We start from the raw sequence: 10793 nt of genomic DNA, 5'->3' as shown, positions 1-10793 counted from the left end.
ACAAAGCTTTGAATAAATAAATTTACACTCGAGTGCTGGATCATGATGATTCCGATAACTCGAATTCTTCGACTGGGTGGCCACAAATTTGTGGGAAAAAAATTTCATGAAACTTCCGGGTGTTCTAGGACTTAAAACATATTTTTCCCTGACGTTTTCCCAGTTCTAGTAAGTTAACAAAACCTAAATTCAATTCGAATTCAAGAAAAATATAACGTCCAAAACAGTCAGTTCAAGCCAATTTGTTTTCTGGACGAAACAAAGTAAACTTATTACCTCAAAAAATCATTTCTAATGTCCATGACAGAGGACTGATATTTTCAGTTTTTTTCATAACCAAATTAAAAATCCCCTGACATTTCTAGGTTTTCCAGGGGTGAGGCCACCCTGTTCAAGTTCTTATCTAGTAATGCATAACCTAGGGGCGTTGTAACGTATGCATGTGTTCCATATGTATTGTAACAGGTGTAGCCGGGAATGCGGGGGGAGAATTGAGATATGTAGGAGAGATTCATTGGCGCCGGGAGGCGAACAGGAGTGATACAGAGCGACAGAAGGAGGTGAAACGAGTCATCATCTCGCTACTCCGTTGTTTCGCCCTCGCACCCCTTTCCTTCTCGTTAATTATGTCAGTTAGTTAGATTAAGCTCTGTTGATACTGGTACGTTTACGTGGTATAGCCGCGCACGTGCTATAGAACTGCATCAGCCGTCACGTAGATCCGATGGTTCGACTCTGAAAAGCTCGATAGCGCACTTTGCAAGTAACTGTATACGTCCCTACGGTAATTAAAAGTCAGGTTGCGGAACCGCAGCTGCATCAATCGATATTGTGGCATTTGTGTATCAGTTGTGCACGGCGAATCGCATGGTCCAACGTGTATGGGAACAGGAAAGTTTTGGGGTTTGATTACCGATCAGAGAAATTCAATTACCTACTCGTTAGATAAAAGGTATGTCTTATTTTCAAGAGTTGCTGCAGACAAATAATGGAAGTCCAAAGTAACTCTCGATGTGATTCTTCACCTAAACAAAGTAAACTTGAATCAACAGTGTGCATTACGGAGACAAAATCTCGTAAAAGCGTTTGTGATTGTTCAGATTTATGAGGATGAAGTTAGTAACGTTACAGTAACGAGATACATGTTTAGGAAAAACGTTACTTTGCACATTTAGGATGATACACAAAAAATACTCATATATTTCAAAAAGTAACTCCTTGAAAGTCATACAGAAATTACACGACAGATTTTTTCCACTGACGTTTCGTTACGTTAACGTTATTAACTTCAGCCTTGTTTAGATTTAATATGTATTGTGAATAGTAACGAGGGTACGTGTATTTGTCCAACGATAATGACTTGTTTTGAAGGTGTCAACATCTTTGATGATATTCCCGAAATTTACCAATTTCCCTGGTTTTCCAGATTCGCTGATTTGCTTTGAATATATCAAATCGAACGAGCAATGGCAAACAGATATCCGATACGAAAATATAAGTTAGATATAAACTATTTATTAGGTATTTTCAACATTGTACGTTCTGAATTTTTGCATTGAGTTTGATAAACCATAATTAGTCATGCAAGAGCATTGCACTGGGGCTACGACTCTGACAGAATATCCTCAAGAGTCTTGTCGTCGTGGAGTGGTGAGTGTCCCAAAGTAGGATCGCTTTCCAGGAACTCTCTAAGTTCTGATTCCAGGTCAGGAACTCCGGATGAATTTTCTTGCGTAGCAAGGAGTCCTCCGTTAGCTCCGCTACCAGTTCCGCTCACTTGAGTCTGAGTCTGATCCTGTGGAGGAATTTCTCCGATTTGAACTTGCATGGAAGATGTCTGTCCTGAGCTCGTTATATTTAGAGATTGACTGAGACTCTGATTTCCCAGTGGCAACGGCGGTGAAGGAACAATAGTATCGACGACCTCCATCGGCTCCGGCTGAGGAACATTACCGCTGCTGGAAACTACTCCTGTAATTGGTCGGGGGATAGTGACAGCTGCCGGAACGGCTCCAGGGGCAGAACTCGGTCGTGAAATCGGGGCGATTCCCATCGCCCGCCGAAGACCGTCTACTGGAGCAATAGCAGAGGGTGGAAGCTTCTTGGCAATCTCAGTCAGATTCTCTGTGATCTTTTCTGCCAGACTTGTTTCCGTCTCTTGCGCCTTTGGGACGTTTGACAGGTGCGCTGGTGGCTGAGCAGACAGTCTGTCATGCTGCACTTGACGCAAGCGACCCAGGAGCTGTGTCGTATCGTCCAATTCACTTTGGAGCGCCGCTCGTTCCGCAGTCGTTTTAGTTTCTTCTTCTGTTCCAAATATGAAAAGAAACAGAGAACATTGATTAGACAATAGTGATAAAATGCATTTGGGATCAAAATAATACAGATTCTCCTGGGGAGTAAAATACGTTCAGAGTAAAATGGGATTCAGTGGCTCGGTGAAAACTTTTTGCTACACGGGGATGAAAAATAGCTGTAGAGTAAATTTCATGGCAATAAAAAATACAGAAATATTAGTAATAGCAGAGCTAGTATGAAATTATGGCCAACTCGGGTTGCCTAAGTGATAACACTGAAGGAGATAACCCCATATTTTGGGCACGGGTCACCTTAAGGTTTTGATGACTTTTGACTGCAGTCTGTGGCTGATAGTACCAAATGGTTTTTTAATCTTGGTGCGTCGTAACATATCAAATTACTGACAATGTTTGAACGTAATAACCGAAGAAGAGACATCAAGATAAATTTATAAATATCACAATATAGTACTTCAAATTTATAAAAAGGTCAATATGTCAGATATAACATGAATTTCAGAAGGCCTCAAAAAGGGTCAGTATCTTATATGTAACATGAATTTCATTACCTATATTATTCAAGAAATCAATATCAATGCCAAGGTCAGCCAGGCTCTTTAGTTGGTCAAGGTCAACTTTAACCTTATCCGCTGAAAATTCCGCTCCTTTCCCATCCTGTGCTGGCTTTTCAAGGAGGTGTTTTATTTTTTCTTCCTCTTCTCGAAGCCTGCGCTTTTCCTCCAAAAATTTCTTAGTTTTCTTGTGATCCCCATTGGTCAACAAATCGAGCAAATTGTCAACCATGGTCAAGGTATAGTCACAGTCCTTGGCAAAATCTAAAATAGACTCTGCGTACTGAACCGCAGTTTCATCTCCGTACGTCTGGAACACCAAATCTGTCTCTTCCTTGGTAAGATTGGCAAAAGTCGAGTCATAGCTGGGAGCGTAGGAGCCGAAGGCTCCGTAGTATAGCGGTTTTGCTGGTTTTGACATATTGCGTCTATCTTCTCTGAAACCAGCCAGCGAGCCAGTTCCATGGCTCAACTTTCCAATTAATTGTCCTAAGGAAACAGGCCTCTGGTTTGTGCCGGGTATAACACCGTCCCCAGGAACCAAAATCTGCAGACTTGTTGTTCCATCCTTCTTCTGGCGTAGAAAGCCCATCTTAGAATTGACTCGTTTGAAGCTAAGTTTTTCTGCGGCATGTTTAGCTGCACTTTGCGCCTGTTTAAGGATCTCATCGGGTGTCAAGTCGTCCGGGATCGCTTCGTATCTACCCAAATTTGCCAACCGCAACTTCCGCTGGTTTTCTTTCCTCAGTTCTTCCGCCTCTTCGTTTCTCTCCTCCTGTTCCCTCTCCTTCTCAATCTGCTCTTCTGTCACCATGACGTCAGGATTATTCGGATCCTCTGCGCCGAGCTCGAACCCAAGTTCCTCCTTAGTAATATCTGACATGTAGGTAAGAACGGATCTGAGCTGCCTGAGCTTCTCGGGAGTAACCATTTTGAGGCCGACGTGAAGAAGCTTCTTGGCTGCCTTGTAGTAAATTGTGTCCTGGTGATTATAAGTAGTAGCATTACTGCACATCAGTTTGAAATCGTTTATAAATTCATTCAAATTCTGATAATTTCCGTCGTCAATCTTCTGCTTTATTGTGCTGAAGTCCATTGGATTTGTTATTATTTGAGAATATCCAGGCGCAATATTATCCGTTACCGGCCAAGCAAAGAACTGCTGGGGATCTCGTTTCTCCATCGACCTAAGCAGGTGTTCCAGTAGCCTCTGAAGCGGAGTTCTCTCAGCTATTTTTCTTAGGACACAGGTTCTAGGTTCACGATGGGGAGAAAGTGAGCTTGAGGCCAATACGCCTACTCTGTTTTCGATCTCGGGTGGCCTGGGGGGCATAAGCTGTTGATTTTGAGGCATAATGGCAGATATTTTTTTAGGTGGTTCCAGGAGACTGTCTTCTCCGACAGACTCCTGGCTGGATTCCTCCCTCCGTCTCTTTTTCTCCTTATGATGATGCTTATGCCGTTTGTCCTTCTTCTTCTTTTTCTTCTTCAACTTTTTGTGACCCATGTAACGATCGTACTCAGATTCGCCCTGGGTCACGGAATAATTAACACCAAGTTGCTGCTGATAGTGCTGCTGAAGTATCGACGAGTGATGAGGCGAATCTGCCGCATGTTCAGGAGTCCCACTGCTCCCACCGACCTTCAATATCAGCTTCAAGGCCGGAGGTCTATCTGGGGTCGAGTAATGCCCCTCTGTGTAAAACAAATAATCAATACTTAATCTTCTCTATCCTCTCTCAAGTAAATATAAATTTGCGAGAAAATTCAGTCGATCGTCAAACGAAGCATAGATCCTAGAAATAAACAAGTGACGCGCGATTCCAGAAAATCTAATCGAGCACGGGAAACACCTTGAGCGTGTGAAACGCGACGATTCCCGATTGCGAAAAATGCTTCTGACAGAGCGGCCGCCCTTTTTATTTTCAAGAAACAACGTCAATATTCTATTATCGTTATTATAGACCGTTATTAATCGGAAGCTGTGATAATGAAGCGATAGAAATTGTGCGGCATCCGGCGACCAGCGTTGTCTGCGATTATCGATACGAAAGATGCGAAATGACAGCAGGAGAGAAAAGTAAACAATCTGGTTACGAGTAGCGGTACTGCAGAAGCGTACGGATGCGCAAAAGAACGAGTGACAATAATCACGTGATTCACTGTTACCTTCGATTCGTTCCCGTTTGTGTTTTTTGTGCTTTTTCGAGCCCATTGTTTGCGGCTGGGTCCACAGCTTGACGAATTTTTTTTAAACAGCTTGTAAAGAAAACTTTTCCGCGATGGACAGTCCCTCGCGCAATCACCACTCTCTGAGCTAGCCTTGCCGCACCGCCACACACTCGAAGTCTCCGCTCACGTTTCGTGGACGGCCATTGCGTGACGTTAGTGACGTCAGCGACGCCAAGTTCGAATTCGACGCGCGCACAACCGGCTCGCAATCAGTCGTGTTCGAATATTGCTGGGAAGTAGACGCACGTGTTGTCTGTTTTGATGGAAATTTTTCGCAAATCAAACGTTCGTCTAGCTGACAATGAGACTGTTACCAAAATTTCAGATTTGCCGATGTGCAAACCTTCGTCGCCACCGTTTGGGTCCGTACGTAAAAAATTGTAACGAACGACATTCGGTCTGTTGGAAAACAATTGACGGTTTTACCATGGGTTTCACCATGCGGTTGAATTTCATGCTTTCAATATGAGATAATCGGAGCTCGCGATCAGTGTGATTGATGATACACTTTAGATGGTGACATACCGTGTTGCAAATGAAAACTGCCGAAGATTTCACAATCTATTCTTAGATGGAAGTAATAGCGTGACTGGCACAAGAAATTATAAAACGATCTTTACATTATGAATGAATATGAAAATAACATGTTGAAAATTTCATATTTTTACTTGCAAACCACCTGGATGAACCACGCACGACGAGATTCGTGGTAAGTAACCGGGTAAGCAACGAAGGCTGCAGGTAAGGTAAGGTAAGACGGGTAAGACCGAGCTTTACCGCCACCTACATATCGTAGCTGGAAACACGGAACGGAAAAAGCTGCAGTTAGCTGCTTACAACTGTTTCGCCACCTTTGGATATACCAGGACGCTCAGGACGCGTGCGACGGCCGACGGGTGGGTGAAGCACCTCTCGTGCGTCGGTCACACATGCAAGCGTAGGCGTGTTTACGTATGTATGTATGTGCAATGTACGCGCACATGCGTAGCGAGCAAAGAAACGAGAAACACACGCCGGCGACGACGCACGCGGATGAATATGAGAGTGTACGGTTGGTGCGTAACACGCGTGCAATGCAACAACGATCGGCATGGAAACCCCTGGAGTCTCATGTATGACACGCACAAGGCGCGTATTCGTCTGATTGCAGCTGCTACCCGATGTGTCGAAAACTCGGTATTCTTAACGTGTGTTGCCGTCATTGCGCACGTGTATTATTGGCGACTAGAATAAAGGAAGCCACGGTTACGAGTGCGGCGCGTGTCGCGTGGCGTCCCGAGTGTCGGCAACCCAAGAGGAAGAGGAACCTCTGTCGTCAATCAGCTACTACTCGCAGGGTCGCAGATCTTTGCGGTTCTTCTAACGATAATACATATACCGGGGAAATTATTACGTCGCGTTGGACGCGTATTCGCGAGAAGAGATTCCGACTATCAGCAATCTCGCGTTACTACCGAATACTGATAGCGCCGCGTGCTCAAGCGTTGCGTTACACTGCTAACCGGCATTGCAAACGGCTTAATAATTCTTGAAAGAAAGAGACAAAAGCGGAGCGGGCGCTAACGCAAGTGGCAGTGAGCGAAGGGAGGGAAAGGGAAGAGCGGTGGGAGGGGGATTAGGCGGTAGGAGGAAAGTGCGGGAGATTTTTTCGTTTAAACTACAAACACCTCCTCCTTACGCGTCGAGGAAGCTCGTTAGTTAGGCTCGATTCGCGGACCAAGGAGGGAGTCCGATAGCGACCGCGGAGTATTATACGCAGTATACAGTCGTTGCGAAAACGTTCGACGTTTCACTGTGTCGGGCACAGTACGCGCGATAATCCCGTAGGAGAGTTTTCCTGTCGTACAAAGAACGCGGTACCCCGACGACGCGGAGTAGGGCATACAAACAATACATAGCCGTAAGTGGAAACGGAAGTGAGTGCGGAGTCGTCGAAAAGGAGGAGCAGGAAGAAGAACAAGAAGAAGAAGAAGAAGAAGAAGAAGAGGAGGACCATCAACAGGACCTCGATATGCCGGAACGATTCACGGTTACGCCGGCGACTAGCGCGCCTCCACCCAAGGAACCCGTTTCTATCGATGTGAGTTTCGGTGAGTAATCGATTGGCAGTTAAAAAAAACAAAAAAAAAAAAACAAAAGAAAAGAAACCGCAAATCACCCGACGGTACAGATCGAGGTGGCGGAGACGCTCCGCAATGTAAACATTGCGCGGAGTTTCAAGACCGTCTTTTATAAAGCTCGTGCTTTACTCCTATCCTTCGCTCCTGCATCGTATCGCCTTGCGTGTATAGGTGGACCCCACGACGATCGATACGCTTGTGTATCGTAGAAACAGGGATTATGAGGTAGGTGTGATGAACAAACTACAGCGAGAATCGGGTCTCTCAGAATCTATAATCTGTGTGCACTTTGCGATGTCTCGCAGCACAGTTTTGGGATTTTTACCGCCCAATTCAGCCGATCGGACTACCGCTCGACCGTTCTGCGATACGGTGAACGAGGAAAATACAAGTAACACGGGTCTGCAACCAAAGAACAGCACACGTTTTCTGTACTGTTTCGTTTACATTTTGACTCACTGAAACCGGGAAAAGTACTCGAAAAGTTCCATCGCGTCAGGTTATTTCTTGAACTAACACCCCGTGTTTTGCAAAAACATTGTACTTGACGAAGGGGAATGGAAGTGATTTTTGGATTCAGTAGACTCGAAAACGTAAAATCTACCAAAAACATCTCGTGCAGCTGAAGAAAAATATTTTTTTGCAGACCTGCGTAATCACGCGTTATTGTACAGTCTCTAGTCAGTGGCATCCGCGTCTGGTTGATAACAGCGTGTAAAGCAACGGGTGTGATGCGATTGCAGAATGATGCTGCCTGTGCACGTGTTGTAACCGCTGGACTGCGGTACACTCTGTGTATACATGTATGTAAATAACGTGCGTGTACATAGACGTTAAGTATGTATACATGCATGCATGGGCGCAAACGAGTCGTCATCGAGGTGGTCGGAGATGGAACTTTTTCCGAGTTATTGTAAACCAGCCAGGAGAAGCTGACATCCCGCCGCCTGGACGGCGTTGCGATCAGAGTTGTGGGAGACCCCAGTTCGTTGTATTTTTAGGTTTGAATAATATCTGGGCACGGCGCTCCGGTTTTAAAGCTTAAACCCGCTCTTTACGTGCGATTACACGCGAGAACCGTCTAGGAGTTACCGCAAGCTTACAGGTACTCACGTCGTACGTATACCTACGTAATACGAGACGTACCTGTGCGACTTACGCCGCGTGGTCGGGAACGCGTTCGTACTCCATGGTTTTGCCAGTGGATGGTACATGTACCTATGGAGCAATAACGCCTGAGCCGATGATCGATAACTCAGCCCTCGGTCCTTCTCCTTTTCCGCCACCTTTGCTTGGGTGGTGAAAAGTGCGAAAGGTTCTCTTCGAAATCGAGCCGCTGCCGCATGAGCGTTGGAACGATGCTTTGAGAACTGTAAAAGTCTTGCGTACGCTTGTTATTTGGTTATGCGAACATCATTTTAGGTTTGCTTGTTATAAGTTGGTTGATCGTTTCATACCGACGATCGTTTCAGATCCGAATTTGAAGGATGTATAAGAAAATTTGAATTGTGTGATCGACGTTCGATCTCCGAGACTTGACGCAGTCTCGTGCAGGTTTCGTGTCGTGGGATTTGTATCAGAGTTGTTTATTTCGCGTTGCACGGAATCGAAAGACTGCACGCCGTTTGCAACATCGTGTTTTTATGGTTTCACCCATCCGCAACGCGTTTTACCAATACCCAAACCTCTGGAATAAAACCGTTGAGAACCGAAAATAATCCGATCGTACAAATTGTTTGACATTTCAGTGAAGAAGAAGACCGTTGATCAGTTAATTGACCCGGGTCAATCGGGTCGATAACGGGGCGAGAGCACCGCAATCATTTCGTTTCATCTTTTTTCGACCTTGCGAAACCAGATCCGCGCGTCATAATATTCTAAAAAGCGTAAGCATTACGTGTCGGAATCTGCCCGCCAGCATTCGGCGCAGAGTCTAGCCACGCTACCAGACCTGCAGGAAGTCGAACAGGGCCGATCTTGCATGAAGGTAAACACGACGACGACGACGACGAAAGTCGGGGGCGGTGACGAGACGAGTTTCGAGACTGCAACTTCCCGGTGGCATTCTGCCAGCCCGACGGACCAAATCTATGTTTATCAACGTCGCGTTACAACGAGCGACCTGCGGCACGCTGCCACAATGTGCGTCGTCGTAGCAGCTGATCAGAGCTTTACGAATGCACTATTTTCATTGGCTTTGTGTTTACACGAGCGCGTTGATTCTCAGGTTTGAGATTAAAAAAAGCGAACGTCTTCTTGCAGATAAAGTCGTGCACAAACAACCCTTGCACTTGGCACCGAATCGCCTGAAGATGCCGACCACAATCATTCCACTATTTGACTACATTCGATTATACGGAAGTTAGCAAGTGGAGAAATTTTCAAATTGCACGTACCTGAAACCGGTATAACGAAGACGATTGAGAGGCTGCTGTAATTAGTCTTTAGTGACTGAGTAAAATGAGTTACTTATTTTCTCTATTGTCAAAGCCTATACAGCAATGATGCAAAAATGCCGCAGCCAGTGCAATTATCTGCACGCAATGCCAAACAAAACTGTCCAAAAACTTCTGTATTTCATGCGAAAATAACTGGAGGAAATGTATTTCTGCAATAAATAGTAATTCGAGTATGGAAATACATTTCTTGGCATAATTCTTGCGTAAAATTAATTTTTTTGGGTACTTGTAGCCGACATTTCACATAGAATCGCGCTGACTGCGGCATTTTTGTGTCAGTGATACGTAGGCTTTGATACTAGTCAAAACAAGTGACATTACACGCGGTTGGTTTATTAAGTACTTTTACGGGAATCCATTTCAAATTATTCTTTCGTAAAACATCGATTCTATTTGAAATCTTTTGCGACGTGATCCTTTTGATGTAAGAATATTCGCTCTGGTCAGCAACAACCGATAAATATCACATGATTTAATAATCGAATAATTTGCAAAATATCACCTCAAAGCCCGCCTCGCGGCGTAATAAGAGAATTACAAATCTGCACGATATTTATTCAGTCCTAGCTGACCAGAGCGCACTTTCCGACAATAGCACCATTATTTTATGATAAATTCCAAATCGGTTGAAAGGTTTAACAAAGAATGCGATAGATTCTCGTAAAAACTCTTACTTTTAAAACGGTCGTGACGTGATTAAGCCTGAATAGTTCCTCTCCTCCGTTGACTGTATATAATTGATAATTATTCGATGAGAATACAAGTCAATTATGCATTGCGGTCAAATTTTACCTACTATCGTTTGTAAATCGATGACGTATGAGACCGTCAAAAGCTACGGATGGCATATAATATGGTCACGTTTATTGACTTTGGACGTAAGGAATATTTTCAGGCGACTGGAATCAATTTGACTTTGAATTAGTTCTGTGCAGTCAATGAGTGAAATCTGCAGATTGCACTGTGCAGAGCGTTATTGGAGAATGTCCTCGTGACGTCAGAGTATGTTTGTCGGCGCCATTTCATCACCAGATAACCCAAGTTTTTAATATTAATGGAGGCGAATCGTAATTTTTGGTGTTTCGAATTACTCGTGTCACATAAATTAATTAA

The 10793-nt window shown here is 44.4% G+C and overlaps 2 protein-coding genes across 3 annotated transcripts in view; one reads left to right on the top strand and one right to left on the bottom strand.

Annotated features, from left to right (window-relative positions):
- Positions 1-1495: 1495 nt before the first annotated feature.
- LOC124182827 (bromodomain-containing protein 7) lies at positions 1496-5260 on the bottom strand. Its single transcript, XM_046570579.1, has 3 exons — positions 5039-5260; positions 2867-4564; positions 1496-2307 (listed from the first exon to the last, which is right to left on the bottom strand). The coding sequence occupies exons 1-3, from the start codon at positions 5082-5084 to the stop codon at positions 1604-1606; spliced, it is 2448 nt and encodes an 815-aa protein (XP_046426535.1). The 5' UTR covers positions 5085-5260; the 3' UTR covers positions 1496-1603.
- A 1471-nt stretch (positions 5261-6731) lies between these two features.
- Positions 6732-10793, top strand: part of LOC124182801 (solute carrier family 12 member 4) — a 72987-nt gene continuing 68925 nt past the window's right edge. Inside the window, exon 1 of one of the 2 annotated variants that reach the window (XM_046570541.1) lies at positions 6732-7191. In XM_046570541.1, the coding sequence (XP_046426497.1) occupies positions 7113-7191 (79 nt within the window). In that variant the 5' untranslated portion in view covers positions 6732-7112. The remainder of the gene's footprint in view (positions 7192-10793) is intronic. The other variant, XM_046570519.1, reaches the window with a different exon arrangement.

This window comes from Neodiprion fabricii, chromosome 1 (assembly GCF_021155785.1).
Source record: "Neodiprion fabricii isolate iyNeoFabr1 chromosome 1, iyNeoFabr1.1, whole genome shotgun sequence".
NCBI classification, from domain to species: Eukaryota; Metazoa; Arthropoda; class Insecta; order Hymenoptera; family Diprionidae; genus Neodiprion; species Neodiprion fabricii.
This window is presented reverse-complemented; position numbering and strand designations above follow the sequence as displayed.

Excerpts from the sequence above, each read along its gene's own strand:
- LOC124182827 (XM_046570579.1), bottom strand. The coding sequence starts at position 5,084 with ATGGGCTCGAAAAAGCACAAAAAACACAAACGGGAACGAATCGAAG. Across the intron at positions 4,565-5,038 it reads CAAACGGGAACGAATCGAAG|AGGGGCATTACTCGACCCCA; the intron begins GTAACAGTGAAT and ends TGTTTTACACAG. Across the intron at positions 2,308-2,866 it reads TGATTTCTTGAATAATATAG|AAGAAGAAACTAAAACGACT; the intron begins GTAATGAAATTC and ends TATTTGGAACAG.